General features: G+C 47.8%; 1 protein-coding gene across 6 annotated transcripts in view; it reads right to left on the reverse strand.

The window, feature by feature from the left end:
• Positions 1-11,349: 11,349 nt before the first annotated feature.
• The window catches only part of TP63 (tumor protein p63), a 161,911-nt gene continuing 150,678 nt past the window's right edge, over positions 11,350-22,582 (reverse strand). For all 6 annotated transcript variants that reach the window (XM_061452164.1, XM_061452158.1, XM_061452157.1 and 3 more), the window contains 4 exons: positions 17,710-17,867; positions 16,648-16,792; positions 15,692-15,785; positions 11,350-14,446 (listed from right to left, as the gene is read on the reverse strand). In XM_061452164.1, the coding sequence (XP_061308148.1) occupies positions 14,150-14,446; positions 15,692-15,785; positions 16,648-16,792; positions 17,710-17,867 (694 nt within the window). In that variant the 3' untranslated portion in view covers positions 11,350-14,149. The remainder of the gene's footprint in view (positions 14,447-15,691; positions 15,786-16,647; positions 16,793-17,709; positions 17,868-22,582) is intronic.

Genomic DNA, 22,582 nt, shown 5'->3' on the forward strand with positions numbered 1-22,582 from the left:
CTGAGTTTGTTTCCTTCTCATTTATCAAGACTTTGTTATGCAAAAGAAAAAAGGAATTAAAAAAAAATCACAAATGCCAACATGTCCCAACCCCCTGGCCACCAGCCAACCCTGCCAAATATCAGTCCAACACGATACAGGAACTTAAGAAATCAAAACAAGCAACTCGGAGAGCTGCCTAGCCACCCTCACCTTGTTTCTGGGTGAAAGCACTGGTGAGCTTCAGGGGAGCAGGGCTCAGCCTGGGTCCGGATGTGCATCAGCGGGCAGCATGCTAGGCCATGGAGAGAGAGCGCTGGTGCAGGCAACCACAGTGCGTGCCATGGCAGGAGCCGGGAACGCGAGGGCCCTGTGGGCAAATGGAGGCAGGCTGGCGAGTGGACATGCTTGGCAAAGGAGCAAGTCGGCTAATGATCATTTCCAGGGGTGGTTTGGATAATAAGAATGGCAGTTCTAGTAGGTGTTTCCTGAGGTTGAGCAGGGGGAATTAATATGAGTTTAGTTTAGCTCCTACCCCTCCTTTATTTGTAATGAGATTAACAGCAGAGTTGGTAGCAGCACCATCAGCCTGCTGCTGTGATGGGGTGAGCCAAGAGGCAGCTCCCACAATGCCTTGCATGCAAACCAATGGCTCCAGCACATGGGGAAAAACACCCCTTTTATCACACATGGCTTTTCTCAGCAGCCTTAGGATGGCTTTGCTCCCAGGCTCAGGGGAAACACATTGTATTGGACTGACTTGGCTCCTTCCGGCAGTGCCAGGAGCATGGGTGACCTCCTGGCATAGCTCAGCATCACCAGCTCCTCCTTGCAGTGCTTTTGCACCCAATGCTAGCTGAAAGAACCAGGGTAAAAGCTGGTCCTTGCTTGTCAGTGAGAAATGAAGCCACTGCTTGCTACCAATATGCTTTGGGCAGCTCCAGTGCAATAAATGAACCCAGTTGATTCGACTGCAATGAGGCAGAAGCTGGAAAGAAGTGTGAATGCCCCACAAGGCACCTCCCAACTGCTCTCGGTGCTTTAAGTGGACTGTAGCAAAGGTGGAGAAGAAACTCTCTTACAATCCCCCTTAAAGAGGGGAGAATGTGGGCCCCTTGGCAAATTTTGCAAAGATCTGTCAGACCTGTGACAAGGTCTGCTCATGGGAAACTTAGAGACACCTTGTATTGTACATAGCTCTTGTAGGGGAATTTTGGGTAGAAAACCACTGAAACAAAAGCCATGTATTTCAAAAACCTCATATTAGTTGCAGTAACCAGGTACATATGGGCCAAGTGCTGTGAGGCACCTTGGCACCAGGCCCTACAGGGCTCTCTGTAGTGGCTGGGTACAGCCAAGATGATGCCTATGCCTGACGTCCCCTCCACCACATTGTTAGTCACTGACCACATCGCCCCATGTCAGGATGCCCACAAAACCCAGCTGTGGTGACAAGCATTTCTACATAAAGGCATTCTTGTGGAGCCCCATCAACTTGCGCCCATGGCCCAGGGGTGGCCAAGTGCTGTGAAGGGCAGCTGCCCAGTGCCAGAGGGGATGTGGGAGGCTGCTCCCACCACCACACAGGAAACAAACAACCCACCAGCATCTTAAAACCAGTTTGCTGCCCCCAGGCATCAGGGGGTTGTTTGTTCATCTCTTTTTGTTTCGACACCTCATGTGAGAAGCTGGGAGCTGGCATCCACTGCTCCTGTGGTGCCAGCTCGAGATGGTTTTATTTGATTTGCTGTCCAAATTGGGTGGATGGGTGGAGGCTGAATATTCCCCTTTATTTTTGTTTTCAAAAAAAACCTTCTGGCCCTGGGTGAGGCAGAAGGAGCTGAGTAGTTTCATGTCTGTCTTCTATGTGACAGTTACTTGCCTACAGCAGTAGGGCCACAGCCCGGCTCCTCTGAGCAGAGGAACTGTTTTTCACTGGGGAAAGCCCTCAGACACCTCACACAGCAGTTTTTATGTCCCCCACCAAGGACACTGGAAAAAGCTCTAGCATGGGTCCATCCTTCCTTGCTCTGCCCAATGGGTCAAAGGAAAAACGAAGCCTTTAATATGGACAGTCAGTCCATGGCACAGGGAGAAGATAGGGCAGGCTGTGAGCTCCTCATCAGCAGTGGGGTGATTGCTGAAAGTCCTGGCCTTGTAGCCTGGACTTATTTTGTACAGCTGCAGGGAAGGGTTTTGTCACCGAAGGTCCCCAGGGAAAGCCCTGAGCCACATGCAGTTGACACCCTGAGGCTCTCTGATCAAACACTTTCAAAATTACTGTCCCCACATCAAAACGTGGCCCTGACAGCAACTTAGGGATAGGACAAAGCATACACAGACTTTCTGCCCAGCCCAGCCATGCCCTGTGCTTCCCCAGGTGACTCAAGCAAAGCAGCCCAGGAGGGTTTTCCCCATCTCACTCATGGCTGGGACTGATGGTGCTGGCTGGAGCTGCTAGCATCACTGCTTGGGGCCAAACCTACAAACTGTGTTTGCTCTGGGAGCATAACGAATCTTTAACAGTTCCCCTTGAGGTGGAAGATACCACATCCTTTCTCTCCTTTCAGACTAATTACCCTGAAACAAAAGGTGAGATGCACCATTCCAGGAATGTTACCAAGCCTGTGAGTCCTCCACCCAGCAGGATTAGGTAGGAGCTCCGGATGGCAGGAATAAGATGCCAGCAGCTGGCCTCCTGCTCTTCTTGCTCAACCACTGGCGCCACCAGACAAAAGATAACAAACATCTCTCCTGCTCTCATGATGGGCCTAGCAGCAAAAGAAATTTCCGGGTCAGAAGATACCGCTGGGTAGCCCAAGCTCCAGGCCATGAAGAAGAGTCTCCATCCCTGTCGTGGTTTAAACCCAGTCATGCAGCTTGTTCACTCACTCCCCCCCTTCTTTCCCTCCCCCTACTCCCGGAGGGACAGAGAGGAGAATCGAAAAGAATGCAACTCCCACGGGTTGAGGTAAGAACAGTTTAGTAACTAAGGTATAACACAGATCACTACTGCTACCACCAATAATAACAATGATAAAGGAAACAACAAGGGAAGAGAATACAACATCTCACCACCAGCTGACCGATAACTCGCCCCCCCCAGCCCAACCAAGCACCAACCCATCCCTCCTCCAACCCTGCAGACTCCCAGCCCTTCTGGGTAACTCCCAGTTACATCCTGGGCATGACGTGCTGTGGTATGGAATACCTCTTTGGTCAATTTGGGTCTGGTGTCCTGTCTCTGCTTCCTCCTGGCTTCCCCTCCTCCCTGGCAGAGCATGAGGCTCACAAAGTCCTTGGCCAAACCAAAACATCCTTGTTATCAGCTCTGTTCCCAGGCCAAAAGTCAAAACACTGCACCACACCAGCTACCAAGAAGGAGAAAAATGACTGCTACTGCTGAACCCAGGACAATCCCTCAGTGCCAATTTGCCCTAGCTGTAAACACTGTATACTACTGGCCTGTAAGTGAAACCCAAATGGTGCATACCCCAGGCATGACTTGGGTTCTCCCCTGCTGCTTTCAAACTCCATCTCACTTCCAGCACTTCCAAGTCTTCCCAAGGGATGACACAGCTGCTGCTGATTCCTCCTAAACACCTTGAAGTTTTCAAGAAAACCCCAACAGAACTCTTTGCTTTCCCCTCCCTTGGCAGCTCTACAAGTCATTAGTCGCCATGCTGCCAGGCCATGGAAGTCTGAAGTCTTGCAGACACACTTGATATAAACAGATATAAATGCACCAGGGGGATCATCCTGTTCTAATTTAGGAGGTGGAAAAGGGCATATTGCTGCCTGGAAACCCAGGCCAGCTGTGGAAGCATCACCCAGGGCTTCCTCCTCCTTACCACGCCTGGCCACCCCAGTCAGCATTGCTCTTCTTCCACATGCAACGGGGATACTCACAACCAGCTAAAGCAGCACAAGTGGGAAGAAAATCAGGCTTAGGAAATTTATCTGTATTAGTATAGATGTCTGTCTTGGGCACCCTTTTCTGCAGCCTCACTGGGTTTGATTTGGCTGCCTCAACTAGCTGAGAGCCTTCTCAAAGGTATTCCAGATGCCCTGGCCTAACCAGGCATGCAAGGGTTAACCAACGTGCTGTTTGGGTCCTGCTTCACCTCAGTTCAAATGGAGCAGAAGGAAGGCTCTACTCATTTGTCTTGAAGATGTGTAAAAGAGTCAAGTGCTGCAGTTTGTGGTCCATACCTTCCCAAGCCAGACTCTTGCTGGGTTTCATATCTTGTGAAATGCTGCAGTAACTCTGTGCTGCTTCCTTGCCATTGGGGCACCACTGAAAAAAACAACAGGAAATAAGTAAAAGTAATGAAATTTCAGTCAGTGCTCTCTGCTCCTGAGACTTCTCCAGGCAGCAGCGGGTCACAGCCTGCATGGGATACAGAGTGCCTTTGCCTTCACCTCCTCTCCTGCCCTTCATCGAGCTGCTAGCATCCCTGGCAGGGCTTTCCATCTTGTCCAATTTCCTCACCTCCAAGAAAAGGCTGAAACAATCTGAGGGAGATGCTGCCCATGGCCTGACTGTAATATGCTTACCTTTATGGTTACTTGCTAATATTCTATGCTTGGTGAAACGATAAGTTTCAGGTCCAGGTGGAACATGTTCAGCCATCGCTTCTTTGGGGCAGGCTGAGTCACTGCTGTTAGATACATGCAAATTGAGTTTGTGTGTGGTTTTGATGCATGTGTTTATACCGTAAGCCCTTACCCTTCAACGCACAGCACGATCACACCTGCTGATAGCTCCTAAACACTGACATCCTTCTGTTCAAGTCACTAATTAAGCAGCAGTAAAGGCTAGAATATAAACTTTAACAGAAGTAACTGTCTTGCTACCCATAGTGCTTCAAGCTGGAAGAAAACTTTTCTACAGAGAGAACAAACAGTGAGGTCTGTGTCTTCCAGCCCTCACCCTCAGTGGCAGGCTGCTCTCCTGGCAAATGGAAGCCTTGCTCAGGCCTTTCAGTGGGTGTTGTGGGTCTGAGGCTCAGGCCACAGCTAAACACCGTAAGGGAGGGCCCAACTCACCCATGCCAGTGCTCAGGGCTGGCTATTTGCTCAGCTCAGCATGGAGGAGCTCTGCATCAGCCTTCAGAGGGCCAAATCCTGCCATGGAGGAAGGGTGCTGGACACTGCTCTAGGGCCAGGCTTCATATAGATAGGCATTGCAGCACCTTCTAGGCACATTATGCTGAAGGTGACCCCTTACCTCCTGTTTCTGTGAAAGACATCTCCATGAAAATGCTCATGTTCAGCTTCAGGTTGGCAACTGCATCCAGGTTCAACAAGGGCTGCTTGACAGTGTCCTTGGAGTAAGAAATCAATACGTTTATCTCCCATTTCGCCATGGTGTGTGGATGATTTGATGCAACTGTTCAGCCACCCACGCCTTTAATTAATCAAAGAGCTTTTCACGCAGTACTGTGCAGTATTTTGTTTCCTAACATCCCTGCCACAGAGCACTAGGATCTGTTGTAACATTTCTTACCCAATTCCAGCACTGAGGGCTATGTAACCAAGAAGAAGATGGATCACATGTGTAAAGATCTTCAGCATTGTCTCCAGAGGCGATTTCCAATGAATCAGAAGCTGTATTAATCAGAAGCTCGCAGAAGGATTTGGGAAAACAAAACTAAACTAAAAAAGAACCATCCAAAACCCATAAACAACCTCAGGAAGAAAACTGGAAAAAGTCAGCAGATTCCCTGTGGTGCTCTTTAGGAAACTTAGGAAAAACTGGAGGAAATCAGAGCCTCTCCTAGAAAACATCTTACCAGAGTTTACTGCTGTAGGACAAAGCTGAAAATCCCTTCCAAAGGACCAAGGGGCCACCCCAACATACTCCACTTCAGACCTGCTTCTTTCCAGCTTCTTGTTGCATTTGCTGATGGGGGAAAGGGAACTGCAGGTAGAGACTGGGGATGGCCAAGTTGGAGAGTGCTTGGAAATGTTTGGGCTGAATTCTAAATAACTGAAGAGAAATGCCTGAGAAGTGCTTGTCCACCTCTGAGAACCAAGCACCCAGATCACTTCATCCTGTGCAAATGAGCAGTGTGGGCACCTTCCCCTCTCAGCTCCTTGCAGACCAGGGTGACCCAGGCAAGGAAAGCTAGGCAGGGGCCTGGAGGCCAGGGCAGGGGTGGGCAGAGCACGGCCATGGAGCCCAAATCCCACAGAAGCACTGCCCATAGCTGCCAGCACCGCATAGCCCTCCTCACCCCCCACCCAAGGCGGGTACCATCCTCTCCAGCTCCCAGCCATCTCCTTGGGAGCTGCAAACTGTCTCCATGGCACAGCCCTGAAGTGCAGCGGGTGCTTGCCCACTGCTGGGGCTACTGTCACATTTGGCCTTCCATGGGGCAGAGCCACTAAAACAGCAGGATGAGCTTTCAAAACACATACCACCAAACTGAGTTGGAGCCAGCCCACAGCCTCCAAGCAAGCAGCCCTGGGGAGCACATCCCTCTGTGTGCAGCACCCTATGGAGCCATGCAGGTGCACAGTGGGGAGCTTGGTGCCGCAGGCGGGTTGACGCTGGCAGGGTGCTAGGCTCCCCACCCAGACTGGCTGAGCTGGCTGCTGCAGCGGCAGTGTGGGAGCCTGGAGCCCCCCATCAGCACTCCAGCCAGGTGCTGCTGTGGGAGTTCCTGGCTGCCTCGTGTGCTCCCTGCAACATACCTGGTGGTATTTTCTCAGCTGGAAGAAGAGATGTGTATCGCTTTGGCAGGAGAACTTCTGCTGCCAAGACTCTGTGTGCGTGTGTGGAGGGAAGGTGGAGCACCTTTCATGCCCTTGGGCAAGCATGCATGGTGCTGGGAGCCTGGGGTGCTGCTGCATGATGGCTGTAGCTGCAAGGTGTTGCAGCACCAGGTAACTGCAGGGCTGCTTGCCTCCAGTGCACCTCCAACCAGTCTCCTGGCTCTGGAGACATCTCTGGTTCACCAGCCGAGGGCACAGCTTCAGGGTTTTTGCAGCCTGGGGTGAGAGCAGCAGTCTGCTGGCTTGGCAGGTGGTGGTTTTTCATCTTCCTCCTCTGAATTTCTCATTTGTGCTGGTGTTCGTTGGCATGGGCACAACCCTGGGGATTCCCTGGATGCACAGCAAAGGGCAAGAGAGCAGCAGCTTTCCCTGAGAAGCAACTACAGTAAAGTTTGCTCTGAAACACCACTAGATCACTTACTTACTCTACCCATGCAAAATAAGCAAACAAGAGCTGCTGCTGCAGCTCTTGCATGCGGGACGTGAGGGAAAAGGTATTGAAAAAGGCAGTTTTATAAAACCGATGCCCAGGAGCCATTTGAAGGGCTGAGAGGGAGCACGCTCTCAGTGATTAGGGTTGCACCCATCAAGGGACCACAGCGGCGGCAGGAGGAGGAGGGTTGGCGGCATGAGCCGCCAGCCACAGCCACCTCCAGCTGCAGCGAGTCCCTGTACCCCTGTTCCAGGCTGAGGGCGGCAGAGCAGGAGAGGTGCTCGGAGCGGGTCCCACTAGAGGGCAGTGGCTCCCCGGGCAGCGAGGCAGCCGCCCGTCCGGCTCGGCCCCGCTCCGCCGCTCGCGAACTGCGCATCGCCGCGGCCCTCCAAGCTGCTGTGCTCTTGCCTGTACGATGAAGGCAGCGTTGCAAATCCCCTTCACAGAGGAGCCAGCGCGGGTTGGAGATGATGTACTCGGAAGCGCATTGGCTCCAGTGCAGCCAGATCTCCCGTTGTCTCAATTTTGGTTTATTTTTTTTAATACCTGCCTGGGGAAGAGATGTTTCAGTTTTTCCCTATTTCTCTTCAGATCCTGCACCAGTTTCTTTGCCTCACGCAGCGCCCTTCAGCCAGTTACTCGCTGCTGGATTGTACATGGCTGTGCCATGAGAGTGCCTTTCGCAGTGAGCCACAAGCCTTAGGAACTTGGCAAAGCTGATTGCACGGACAGAGCCATCCCACTTAATGTCAACAAACAAGGTTAGTCTTCCCTTAGCCTTGACACAGGCAACAATGAGACCACATCTTCCAGGGCACGATTCAGAGTGGGAAGCTAATATGCTCTGAATGGCTCCCCAGGGACTTTCTTGCCACTGATGTGATGCAGGGAACCTAATCTCCTACCCTAGGCAGTTGGGAGAGACAATGTAAGCATCTCCCTTGCATGCTGTAATGGTTGATATCAGCCAATCTGCCTGAGTAATTGCTGAGCATGCCAGGAGGCACTTACCTCCTGTTGGAGCATGTTTCCCCATCGTCTGAGGAAGTGGCTCAGCCAAAAAAGCCGCTGGCTGCCATGCTCACATTATCACTGCATGCAAGGAGAGTGCACTGCAGCAGCAGTGAGGAAATCAACTGAATGATGCATGGAGACCCTTGCCAAACACTGAATCTTAGAGATACCAAGTTGAAATCCAGTTGCCCATGGGCCTGTGTCTGATGTTGCTGTGGGAACAGGGCAAGGTGTGGTACTGCTGTGACTGCAGCCACCAAAGCGGAAACACACTGGGTATTTGCAATGTTCGCTGCTGTGATCGGGACCCTTCCCCCTGGCTTCCATGCTGTAGGCACACAGTTATGGTACACCATCCCCAGGCATACCCCTTGGTGCTTGCCCATGTGCTGGGGCTGCAGCAGCAGCCCCCATGTCCCACCTCAAATCCTGCATATTCTGCCCCCCAATCTCACATAGCTTTTCCTTTACTCTCCACTGGTCCCAGGTGTCTGGCTCACTTCCTGAAGGCAGAGCTGATGTTTCCTAAGAACAAAACTTATGACACTGTAGGAATGTTTACAAGGAAGCAATTTTAATAAAACCAACTGATCCCCCCATCTCCCCAGGAAAAGACTTTGACCAGTTTGAGCTAAGGAAGAATGCAGCCACACTTACCTAGCAGCAGGGAATGACTGCAATGGGCAGCCCTGCAACATCCACAGGCAGATGGAGGGGGATTGCAGAGAGGCTCCAACTCCTCACTGAAAAGCACCTAATAATAGAAATGCACATACACACAAAATAAACCAGCTGGTTCCACAGCGCTGATGTTAAGGCCTTGTGCTGAAGGGATGGTAGATACAGTTGAGAGAAGCTGGGCATAAAGAAAAGGGGTCAGCCCGTGGGCCAGGATCAGGAGACCAAAGCTGTAGCAAAGAGAATTGTCATACACCTGTGTTAAATCTTGGCTTCTTGGTTTCAGGGAAGCAAGCTGGGAGAAAGCTGCAGCCAGTCCTTTCCAACAGAGCACAAAGAGTCTTTTCGTCCCAGTCCATTTAATGTTCATGACCAGTGTATTCAAACATCAACAGTAAGGCTCCAGAATTCCAACCTCTGCCCTTTGCTATAGGCTCAGGAAGACAATTTGCTGCTGTCATGGGTCACAGAGAGCCAAAATATCTCAGGACCCAGAAACCACTAGCTTGAGCCTGGCAGCCAGGGGAGATTATTTGCCAAATGGGGCTGTTGAAGGCTCAGCACAAGCACAGCCCATGCTCAGGTGGCCACGCTCCGTATCTCAGTAGTGGCTGTGCCCTGCTGTCCCTTGGAGCAGACCACGCAGGAGAACCCTGCGGGGCCTGGAGTAGCTGCTCACTGACTGTCACAGAGTTGATATAAGCTGCACATTTTACAGTTCAGTAAATCAGAAGGCCAAGTAGCCCAAGCTCCCACTGGGTGCTAGGGCTGGGATGCCCACACAGTTTTCCTACTGAGGAACTACTTGCAAAGAGGCAGAGTGGGAGGCCAGGTCCTGCACTCCTCCCTCCATAGCACAGGCAGGCTCTTTGCTGTCAGGAAAAAGTTTCTGCTAAGCCATGCAGGGCAGGAAGAATGTAATGAGCAAGACACCCTTTACAAGCTCCACTCAGAGGTTTGCCAAGTTTTCTTGTGTCTGGATAAGTTTCACTGCAGGGGACTGCTAGCTTCAGCACACTTAGAACTAGCAGCATAGAAGGGCATGCATGTCTTCAGAGGTCCACCCAGGCTTGCAAAACACAGCTGGAAGCTTGTAATGGATCCCTGCCCTGAAAACCTCATGCCTGCATATAAAGCATCCCAATATCCAAAGACAAAATTCCAATGCGTATGGGTGGAGGGCAAAAGGGAGAGCACCAGCTTGGGATTCCTCACTCCCGAAATCCTTGCTGTAACCTAAGGAACACAGAAGTTCCCTTCTCTGACAGTGGATCCCAGCAGACAGCAACTACAACCATTGGCAAATATATTTCAAGCTTACCTTGTTAACTGAACTAAAGTCCTATTTCACCTCATCCAATTTGCTCATCTAGAGGCAGAGTCTATCAGCTGAAACAGCAAGTTCTTGCAGCCACTGTAGTAGGACTTTCCTCTTTGAGGGCAAAATGCTAGTTTTTAACATCACATTCAAGCAATCCCTGACTGCCAGAGTGCAAACAGGCCTCTGGATATTGATATCCAGAGATAACTGCTTTCACCAGAATCTAAACTTTCTGCCAAAAGGGAGAAGAAACAGTGATCAGAACCAAATAAATCAGACAAGCATTCCCTACCCTAATGGTAAATGTGAAACTAACTCCTAAGGAAAGCCATGGACTTTCATTCTTCCGAGATCTTTGTGGGATTGTTTTTTGTTTTTTTTTTTTTGACTCATAATCAAGGAAATCTGTAAAAGACAGACATGGGCCCCATATAGAAACCACTGATGAAGCTGGGATGAGACCACTCCATCACTTTCAGGACAGCCATCCCACTGGCTCTGAGCTGCTCTTCTTTCAAATCCTTGAAAGAATTATTGAGATACCAAAGAAAAGGAAATTACTTTGGTAGGAGAGAGGATTCTCAGGGTGATGCACAAAGCTTTTGGCGTAAGTTACATAAGGAGGACAATCCTCCCCAAGCTCCACGGGGGGTGGTGGAGATGGCTGTGCAAGGCTGTTTCACAAGTGGGGAGGTAAGAAAGGGCAGCACAGACCCCGCTTGCTCCAAGTGTACCTTCCTTCCTCTCAACTAGGGCGCACAGACACCGCAGCTCCACTGTGTTTGAGCAGAACATTGAACACACTTGCCAGTGCCCTGCTCAAAGCCAGAAAGAAGAAACCTGATGAGAGGGCAAAAAAAAACAGAACCATGCAAACAATGCAAAAGCCAGAAGATTTCACAGTTCATCATGAGGCTTACCTCATGAGACCCATTGGATCTGCCAGAAAGAAGGCAGATGAGTGTGCAATGGCACCTTATGACACACCCTTGTGACATGGCTGGTGTGGGGATGAGAAAACTGCGCACGTGGGCAAAGGCAACACTGAGCCCCGACTGCTCAGAGGAGGAAGCAGCAGCAAAGACTCCTGCTAACTTCCAAGAAGGCGCACAGGTAACAAAAGAAATTGATTAGAAATTCAGTATCATTTTCACTTTGGCTTTTATTTTCACCGACTTCAACAACAAGGTGTTCCAAAGTACACACAGGTCTTGGTGCAGGCAACACTGTCATTGCTACAAGCATTGGCAGATTCTCAGCTCAATTAACCCATATGCTTTGATGTATCAAAAAAAAAAAAACAACAAACAAAAAAAAAAATCACAGCTCTACAGAGGAGGGTAAAAGCTACAGCAGTTCAAACTCACTTGAAGATTCCAGTTATACAGAAGTGGGCTCCATAGCGGTATACAGTAGAAAGGTTTTCACAGCATATATTTTAATCATTAGTGATGCAGCAGAAAAGCAGACTGCTGACCTTCTCACTGCTGAGTTGAAAGGCAGATACTGAAGTTCTTGCACCCAGACTCTGGGCACAGCCTTAACTGCATTAACCCTTATAGTCAGAAGCTTCCTAGTTCCTAAAATGACAGTATTTTCGCATCAATGTTGGTACAATATGAAGCAGCTCAGAAAGATTACACAATGGTAATGCAAAACCTTGGGAGGTGAGAAGGGCACAGCCCAATTCACCTCCAGGAATCTGCAAAGTATCCAACACTAACACTTTCCCTGCACTAACACTGCCCAGCTGAATTAATTCTTGCACCAAGTCAAGAGCAGGATGACTTGCTTCTTTTGTAGCATATAGGAAAACAACAACAAAAAAAAGACATAGTAAGTTTTCACACTGAGCATGTTAAATACTTTGAAATCTAGGACACTGCTCTTTGAAGTGTTACAAAATAAATGATAAAACAGGCTTCCAGTACCTGCTCCCCACCCCCTCAACTGCAAAGTAACACAGGAATCTCAGTATGAAAAATACAAATATATTTGTCCAGTGACGAGCCATTTGTTACAAGTTATACTGTAAGCGTTCTGCATAAAAATAATAATTAAAAAAAAACAAAAACAGAAAAACAAACAACATTTTATTGTGGTTCTGTCAGACCCGGTAGCCCAAGAAGAAATAAAAATTGGCATGTTATGCTGTAGGAAACAAATATTACACATACAAAAAAATATTTATATACACACTTTACAGGGTAACAATCTTGCAATACCATTTAAAGCTATCCAAAATAGGCTTGCACAGTTACTGAAAGGCAGTCTTTGAATGCAACATAGACCTGGCACAACAGACAGATGGAGCAGGATGCTAACAATATCAGGCTTATATGAAATACATGGCACATAGCAGGGCCCAGAAAAAAGCCACTGCATTGAAACGAGATGATTTGGTTATAGCAAGGTAGGATGACAAGTGATTTAAGCTGCTTTTTCATCTTTCCTCAGCTAAAAAGAAAAAAAACAACAAAAAGTCAGGCTTACTGTTAAAAAGAGCAGACCAACTTGAAAGCAGCCATGCTGAGCTCCTCCATTTAGGTTTGTTTTGTATATGTTAGAGTCTCACTACCTTGGCCAATATAAATGTGAAAACATGCTCTCTGTTCAGTTACTTGTCCACAGGATCACTGGCAGCCAGAGGAAATGCTTCAAAACACAGCTGCTGTCAAGCCAATAAAGAAATCACAAGAAACAAATCCAAAAAACAAAACCAAAAACCAACCACAGAGAAGAATCAATTTCTCATGTAAACATGACTTTCTGCAGTAGCAACACTCATATTACCAGGAACCCATCCTTGTTCCAAGGCAGTTGGAAATATCTTTCTTTTTTTACTCTCCACTTCTAGTTGCTCATCACTTAGTCTATAGTCACCAACAACAAACCACAACAGGCTCCAGTCTATTACAGATATATCTAAAGATGGTTATACTGTACTTGGCATGAAATCAATCTAGCATGGTCCAAGTAAAAGATTGTCTGGGTTTGGGATCACTGAAGCCCTACAAATCCGTGTGAGGCTCTCAGTTGGTTCTCTGTTCAACTGGAGGCTAGGCAGGCAAATCCTTATGCTAAACTACCCAGGCTGCATATGTGGCAAAGCCTAATTCTCTAGCTTAAATGTCAGTAGTAGTACAGAATGGCTAAAGTTTGGGTCGAGGGCAGAATTCAAGAGTGACCAATGGCTGTAATTGCATTTATATCCTGAAACAAACAAACCAGGACATAGATATGAATGTAAATTCAAAACAAGAAGAGACAGCAGGTTTTTTTTTTCCCAGAGAAGGCAAGGGAAAATGAAAACATGAGTTGCAGGTGGCTCTAAGCACTGGCCTGCCCAGCAAAGTGCATGTGCTGTCTCCGCTGGAGAATATTACACACGAACAGAGCACTCAGCTCCGTGGGAAGAGGCTGGTTAAGTGCAACGTTTAGCAGACCGATTCCCATTTATTTTTCAGATGAACTGCCAGTTCAGTTTGGTGGCTTTGGATTTTTTGCATTTGGTTTTGGGGTTGAAATGGGTTGTTGTTTTTTTTTTTTTTTTGCTTTTAAGAAAATTTTCACCTTCCTGCTTTTCAAAGCAAGATCACTGGATGAGAGAGGCAACTTTGCAGGTCAGGATGCCCACAAGGTGTGTGAGGATTCAAAAGTCAAGAAAAGAAACCCTCTTCCCAAAGGAAAACACAAAACAAGAACACCGCCTTCTTGAGAAGGTCAACAGCTTTCAAGGAAATACCACCCGCTCTTCCCCTTGCAAGAGCTGGGCTGGAGGTTGTGGTCCAGGAGTATGACCTAGACAGCATCAAGGGCATAACCCAGAATAAATGAGCAAGAAGGTCCCTCCGCCCTTCGTCCAGGGGTGCAGTACCAAGCAGAAGGAAGACAAGGGCTGAGCAGTTTGTGGCCGAGGCTGGGCGGTGCGGGGTCCATGGTGCTCACTCCCCTTCCTCCTTGATGCGTTGCTGTTTGTTGCGCCTGGCATCCATGTCAAAGTTGAAGTCATTCCACTCGTCGCGGGGAGGGAAGGAAATGGTCTGCCGGAGCGTGAAGCGGACCGCGTCGATAACCCGCTCCCCTCGCGTCTCGCTGGAGCCCACGCTGACCGTGGAGGCGCCGCTGGGGGTGCGCAGGAGGTGGGGAGGGGAGGAGAAGTCATGGAGCTGCCGGTGGTCCAGGATGCCCTTCCAGATGGCATGGCGGAACTGCTCCGGGATCTTGAGGCTCACCAGATCCTGGAAAGGCAAGGTGGAGTGCTTAACAGGGCGATACTTGGGCAGCCTGGGAGCTGGGAACAGAAGAAGCCTCTGGGCCACTCTGCAAATGCCTACTAACCAGCAACGCCGCTAAAATTGGCCATGATGCACTGTAGGAGACAAACCACTGCTCCTGAAGGTGGTAGTTCACTTTTTAACCAGAGTGTGCAGCCAAGAGGCAGCAAGAACACAAGGTCTGTTCTGTTACACAAAACACACATTCATGCAGGAGGTATGGTGACCTCAAGCTAGATGTTTAACTGGACTGCAAGACATCCAAGACAACCTCTGGGAGGTCTGCTGGTTGTCTATGGCAGGGGATGCTGGGCCGCAGAAATTCAATGGCTTTGAAAACTGTTGTGTTTATTTCAAAGCCTGCAAAAGGATTTTAGAATTCAAGTCTGACGCCCAATATTCAAAGCTCTGGGTCTGACCCTATAGGAACTGCCTTACTTACTTCAACATAACTAAAGTTTACGAACAGATATATAACCTTACAAAACGTTGAGGCCTCATCATCTCTGGTGCAGTACCTAAGGGAAGCATTACCTAGACTCTGGGAAATGTGGTATCAGCTTCTGAAAAAATTAGCAACCACCTTTGGTTAATTTGGGTCAGCTTTTCTAATTACAGCAGCAGCAGAAGGAAGGCAGCCCATGCTAGGAAGCAAAAGCACCACAGCTTTGCAAAACCTTGGGGCAAAAAAACAGGACAGCCAGCTCAGAGGAGAGCAATGGCACAGGAAAGGAGGCAGCAATCCTGCAGCAAGCACCATGCAAGAGAAAAAAAAAAAAATCAAAACCAAAACAGGGCTGAGACACCAGTGGCAAGGGAAGATCAAGGTAAGGCCAGAAAACAGAAGCAGGGAGGGAAAAACACAGACCACTTCTGGACAGCCTACTTGTCTGCAGGCGAGTGAGGTGTTTCAGAGCAGTGTAAACTGAAACCAAGCCTTGTAGAATTAACAGGCATGTGGGCTGGGGCCACTTCTGGGGCTAAAACAGAGAGTGGTGGGGAGGGGGAGACACACTTTGTGCCAGACAAGGCAGTTACAAAGCTGGCCCTAAGTCCAGCCACTTTTCACCTCACAATATGTCTTCTTTGGGTGCAACAGTCTTAAAGCAAACTAATCATATAAAATAAAAATACTGAGTCTGGATTTCTGACCCATTCCTAAAGCAGGGCCAAGAGTGCAAGCAAAGGAAATGGTGAGGAGTTACTTACATCCATGGAGTAATGCTCAATCTGATAGATGGTGGTCAGCCCCTGGGTCGTGAAATAATCCACACAGGATGAGCAGCCCAACCTCGCTAAGAAGCTGCAGAGGAGGAAGGAAGGAAGGAGAAAGAAAAAGGATCACCCTGGCTGCAACAGCCCAAACCACAGAAAAACCAAACACTCAGCCAACCTGCAGCAACAGGAAACAAAGCTTTCACCCTTGGCTTGACCTTCTCCAAGACATCCCAGGCCAGCAAGCCTCATTGCTGCCATATCAAACAAATGAGGGAGTCCTTCAGCTCAGCACCTAGCAAACAACCCTTGTGGCAGCACATTGCCTTAGTCAAGAGCCAGTGCTGCATAGCCTGGATCTTGGGGCAGGAAGGCTCACATGGGCCATCCTGCCAGGTCACTTCACCCAGAAGGTGGCTGAGCCCATGGCAGCCTGCTGCATGGATAGAGGGTTTCAGCAAGACAGTGGGTCTGAGGCTCAGACACATCATGCACACGAAGTACATCAGGTCAGCACATTCCTCCCTAATCGTAAAGGATTCCTCCTTTATGGGCAGCATCTTTCAACCTGTTTGACCTCATGGAGGGCAGAGGAGCTTCCGAACCCATCCATGGCTTGTCTCGGGTGGTCAAAGGGGGGGAAAAAGGAAAAAAAAAAAGAAAAAAAAATGTTTGCAAAGACTGCCTGGTACCCTCAGCTCCACCAGTCCAACGGATGCTGCATCGCTTGGCTTCTTGCAGTCCTCCTAATGTCCCTGTTTCTCTCAGCTGCTCAGAGGTGGGGATTGGTGCCTAGAGGGTGCCAGCCCCAGGACTGCCAAGACCCGCTGGGATCCAGTGCTCCAGGAGAACAGGTCAAGGGCCCTGGCAGGACCCTTCAAGACCCCTGACACGAGGCTTCCGCTCCCTGCGGGTGGGAAATGTGCGCTGGACAGCCTGCTCCCGCTCACCTGACGATGCTGCAGTCTGTGGGGTACGGAGGAGGGGGGGTGCAGTGGGACGTTGAAGGCATGGAGAGGGGAGGAGGCAGCGCCTGCGTGGGGCTGAGGCCATTCATGTCACCGGTCATGGCCATGTGGGTGCCCATCATGGGAACTGGAGGAGAGAAGTAGGAGCACATTGTTACCCAGGCATACCTGGACCCCCGCTTCACCCCCAGTACAGCACCCAAAGGACAGCACCCACTGACAAAGCAGCTTTAAATCTTCTGCAAAGCCCTGCATGGAGCAAGCTCAAGGGGAATTCCAAGCAGGGCTGCAATCTGCACAAGGACCAGATGACAGACAGTCCTTCAGGAGCTCTCCCCTCGCTGGAATAACTGTCAGCGGCAGCACTGCCGCATCACCTTCCCTTAGAAGCAGGCTCAGTAGAAACCTAAGCAACTAAGTGAGCCTCATCTCAGCTTTCCCTGCCGCAGGAGGGGAGTAGGACAGAGCCAGCAGTGTAACCCAATACAGAAGCCAAATAGCTTTGTTTTCAGAGGCACTGAGAGCAGCCGAAGGGGATCAGCAACAGGTGTGGGCAAGGGTCCAGTGCTTTTGAAATTAAAAAACAGGGGCACCAAAACTCAGCCCCCAGAACCATGTCTGTCATCCTGGATTTACAGGGCTGCTGGGCACTCTTCAGCAGCCAGGAGGAAGCAGGTTACAGAGCTGCGAGATGCAGATATTTCCTTTGAAACCAAGACGTGTCTTAATTGAACTGAGGGGAAAAAAATGTTTGCCAACATTTGCATCTCTGCTGGGAAAGGAAGAAAAAACAAGTCTTGAAAGACAGATGACAGTGCAGTCAGCCAGATGTGCAGCAAGAAGCAGCTCTGTTCATCTCTGTGAGGCTTACAGCAGGATGCTGCCCTGTGGCACAGCAGTGAGCAGTATTTGGCTCTGCATGTTTCCAGCAATCACGCCAGGCTCCCCAGCCTAACACTATCTGGTTGGAGATGCCAAGTCTCCTTGCCCAGACTAGTGGGGAGCACACATAAAACAGCAGAAGAAGCAGCAAGGGTTTCTTACTGTTGGTTCCCATGCCGTCAGGGATGGTTGTTGGAGTCAGGGCATTGCGCTGCTGGGGGTTAATTAGCTGGCTGACCGAGGGCAGCTTGTTCATGCTGTTCATTTTGCTCAGTGGTGGAGAGTTGGAACCATAGGATGACTGCGACTGCATGGAGGTCCTGCAAACCAAGGAGATGTTAGAACAGAAATCACAGCAGTTGGTTGTTAAGAGTACGCACCCAATGGGCTATGTTTGCTGTTTGTGACAGTGGTGACCTGCTAATGAAATCACTGACACTCTAGGAGCATCACAGATAAAGATCATTGGAGAGAGAGTAAACAGTAGTAAATAAGAAGTTTCCCAGATATGCTGGACATTTATAAAACAAATCATGAAATGCTGACAAAGGGAAGCTTCACTTCCAGTTCAAATTTTTTATTTAAGGAAAGGCTTCTAAGGCTTTCAGTTGAAAACAACATAAGCAAAGCCAGCAAACAGCTGTCAAAAACCAGAATGCTCATTTTTAAGTTAAGCTTTCCTTGTGGTCAGACTTTTTCATTAGAACAAGAACTGAGGAAGCCATCACAAACCATGGTAACTACACCTATAACCTGACTACAGAAACAATTTTCAGATTGGGTCACATTTATTACCTTGGTTTCTCCAAAATTCCTATTTATTCATGTAATCAGATTGTTATCAGGCATATGTGTAACTGCCAGAGGCTTTTTGCTCGACAAACTCCATACACCTTAGGGACCACTGCTGAGACGGCCAGAGCTGCCTAGGACACTAACATACAGCTTCTGCTGGTATTAAGGAGAACCTGGTATCCAAACCCTACAGGCTGCTTGCAAAGAGTATCAGATTCCAACCACTCGACAAAAGCAGTGGCCTTCCTCAAGTCCCGACAGCCCCAAACTCCATCCAGTATATCTGTGAACCGGGCTAAAGAGGATTGCTGGTGAGCTCCCCCCCTACCCAGCCCCAAGGGTCCCAGCTGCAATCCTGCCTTGTGAGTGATCCAGAGTGTGAAGACCAGACTGCTTCTGAACAGCAGCCCAAAAGATCAAGTTACGGCTGTGGCATCCCATCTGGAGTGGGGTCTTACTTGGGATATGCAGAAAATTATCATTAAAACGGGTCCAGTTGGCAGATCACCACCCTGCCACAAGAGAGCAGTTTTTTCTCTCTCTGACACCAGGGGCATTTGCAAGACTAGGCAAAGCTGCTGGGGAAGCAGGCATGCTTCCCACACACAATGTACCTACACAATCCATGCTTGTCCAGCAGAGCAGAGGTTGCCCAGCTCACGACGGAGCCTGGCACTTGTTCATGTGTATCGCCGTGACCCCCCAGAGAACGTGCAAGGGTGCATTCCCATCTTATTTCCCATTGGAAAACTTGTTTGTCTGGCTATAACTGGTTACACCAATTCCTGAGAACTGGCTTTCCTTCTATGCAAAGAGAATAGTTATTACTTCAAATAAGCAAAGTGTAAAAGGAAAGAAATAGCTTATGCCGAGATAATTTATTAAAACCTGCAGCACTCAAGGTCAAGTTTCATACAATTACATTGTCTCCAGCTTCCTGCACTTTTAAGACTTGCAGCATTAGGCGGAGAAAACATCTATGCTAACAGGCTAAAATATCTAAGGCCCTGAAGAAATGTTACCTAATTACACAATTACAGGAGGTACAGAAGGGTGTGAACTGTCCTTTGGCAGTGAAGATGCAGGACAAGATCCAGCAAACTTCATAGACTCAAGGAAGTGGAAAGCACAAGAAGGTTCACAAATTAATATTAATGATGGCAGCAACTCCCAAGGGGAAGTGAAACTGAGCCATGAAGTTCAGACCCAACTTTTCAGGGTAAAGAGAATGATTCAGATCTGAGGTTTCAATTCACCAATTATGAAAGCTGAGGCCAGCCATGAAATTCAAGTCAGGTTTGACACCACCCTTAACCTCAGAGGCTTCTGGATTAAGGACCAGAATGAGTACTTCTAATTTACAGGTTCAGGCACTTATCTTAACTGAGCTTCAGCTGAATTTAATACATATCTAAGTAGTCTCTTAGGGCAGAATCTGCACGATATGCAAGTGAGGTGAAATTCCAAATCAAAGACTTCCCAAAAAAGATTTAGTTGCACTGCTCAAGCTCAGGGCAGATTTTATTCAGAGAGCTCCTGACTAGAAACATTTTTTTTGCCAAGGATGCCTGTTGCTGAAACAAGATTCTCCAAGGAGGTCAGTAGTGGGCTTAACTTTGTCATCTCCACTAACACTGATCTCAGCAAAGCTAGTTAGAAGACTAGAACACACTTTGGGGATTTAAAATGAAAGGTCAAGCAAACACAAGCCAAACCAAAGCAATCTACACTATAGGAAACAAATGCATACTTTAACATACAGCTTAAGGACTCCACTCTTATTCACACTCATAAGAATAAAGATTAAGACAATCAAGTTCAAGTGAATAAAATGGGAAACAAAAGCATTTTTCTTCATATCCATGCTCATTTCAACTCAACTATTCCATCACATGAGCAGACATGTAAAAGGTCTGGAGAAAGCCATCTAGTCAAAGAAAAGTCCCAAGATAAACCAAGATGCAAAATTTTATTGAAAATGAATGTCACACATCAATATAGCAACAGCCTCAGAAACACAAGAAAATGGTTTGGTATTGAACACACAGACTACATGGTGTTTGAGGATTTTTTTTTTTTTCCTCCTTTTTTTAAAAAAAACAGGTATTATAAGAGCATCATGCACGGTGATTTTCATTAAAGTTATACTTACTATGTCTCAAGAAAGATTAGAAATAGGAGCATTAACATTTCTTTGATATCATTGCCAATGAAATGCATTTTAATATCAACGTATAAGGACTTCAATTAAGAGACTATTAAAACTTCTTGGAACAGTCTGATATGAAAGGCACTGAGTCACATTCTGCAACCGATATTTCTCCCTTCAAGAGGCTATGTAATTATTTAGCCAATAACATTTGTAGTTATGCAAGCTCATCTGAGGGCAGTCGCCTGTGATGCTTCAAGGCATATAGTGATCACCTCAAGAGGTAAGGAAGGAAATTCCTTTTCCCACATAAGAAGCACAGTTCAGGTGAGAAGCTACTTTATGTAATTCTGCACTTTCCCAGCTTACTGGATATCAGCCCTTCACCAGAGGTAGGAAACTACTTGGATAGACCAATTACCTGATTCAGTAGACAAGTCCCAGACTCCCCATTCACATTAGATGAGTACACCATCATGTAAGCAGCCTTAATGCAAATTAAGGTCCACTAAGAATAGGGCAGCTGAGGCTCAGAGCATTTAAGATTTCATCCAAGCCCTTGTGCTTACATCCCTGAAGACCTAGAGCTAGTCACAATGCAGAGAGACCCAAGTAGAATCAAAGCTGTCCAGTTCTGGGCTTGCCTTTCCTTACACTAGCCACAGAGGGAGCAGCAAGGATTACATCCCAAACTGACACATGGTCAACATGACCGTCCATAACATTTTTTTCATGTAAGGTTGCCCGCTAGGCTGCGTAACACTGGGATGTCACTGATGTGGCCTAGTAATGGCACACAAGTGACACAGATGAAGCTGAGTTGCACTTACCCGCTTTGAAGGCCCATGAAGTGAGACACTAAAAAGCAGAGCAATGCCCTTGCTCTCCACATCTCTAAGAGCTGCTATTCTAAAGCAAGCAATAGTGCATCTTTAAACCACGCAAGTGATTTGTAGACTTGGGACAAGCTATTGTGTAAATGGGATCATGGAAAGGAGGAGCACTGATGGTCACTAGGCACATAGTAAATACAGCACAGGGGCAAAGGTGGCAATAATGACTCCTCTTAGATTTCAGGTATGGGAATTTCCCATGGCAGGCAGTAGATGCAATCTGCTTTCCAGGAAATGGAGCTATAATACAGGGAGTGGATATGCATCAACTATGCGATATGATATAACCTCACTGAGTTAGTTATTATTCCACTCTATTACTCCTTGAAAAGAAAAGCTTTTCCAAAGGACCAGAGATGACAAAGAATTAATCAAAAGACAGCTGGGAAAAAGTTTTCTTCTTTTACCTGCAGAAGACCAACTATGAAGTAACTCCAATCACTTCCAGCTTCATGTTATTTGATGAAAAAATAAAGTACCTTCTAAGATAACCGCTTTGTAAGCTGGAGAGCACATTAAGTCGCCATTAAGACCAACTTCATTATCATCATCCTCTTATAGGTAGGGAGGACAAATTGGAAAGCCCTTTCAGAGAGCAGTAAGCTTCAAATAATTTAGATTCTTATTTGGTGGAAGTCTCAGGTGCTCTATTGCCCATCATGGTACAAAGATTTCCCAGAGGTCAGACCAGACGATGAACTGGAACATGAGCTAGAATCTCCCTGCAGTGGCTGTGGACATCTTGTACCTTTTGGTGGGCTGCCTCCTCAAAGTTGCTGGTGGACAGCCTGTGGAGCAGAGCTCTAGATACAGGTTAATGTGTGTTTGTTGCAATATTTCAGTTTTGCCATCCACAAGCAGAGACCCAAGATCCAGGAATAAGCCTTCATTGGAAGGACAGATTGACAATACCATAATCCTGCATCTGGGCTGCATTCGCAGTTCAGGTTCTCACCTCTCAGAAGAGGGAATAGCCTTTCTTCTCACGAATAAAAAAGCACAGAGCAATAGTTACCTGCTTTGTAATTTTAAAGTCCATCCTGGGGTTTCCAGGCAAAGTAGAGAGGTACTTGATTTGGTTAGCTTTACACAAGGAACAATGATAGAGCTGCAACTGTATGAAAAAAAAAAAAACACTACTAGTGCTTAACTAGTTATTATTTATACTAAATCACAATTCTGGGGGGTTTTCTCCATC

This window comes from Pezoporus flaviventris, unplaced genomic scaffold, assembly GCF_033815535.1.
Source record: "Pezoporus flaviventris isolate CSIRO_AGI_PZ_B2104156 unplaced genomic scaffold, CSIRO_AGI_Pfla_v1 ptg000013l, whole genome shotgun sequence".
Lineage (NCBI taxonomy): Eukaryota > Metazoa > Chordata > Aves > Psittaciformes > Psittacidae > Pezoporus > Pezoporus flaviventris.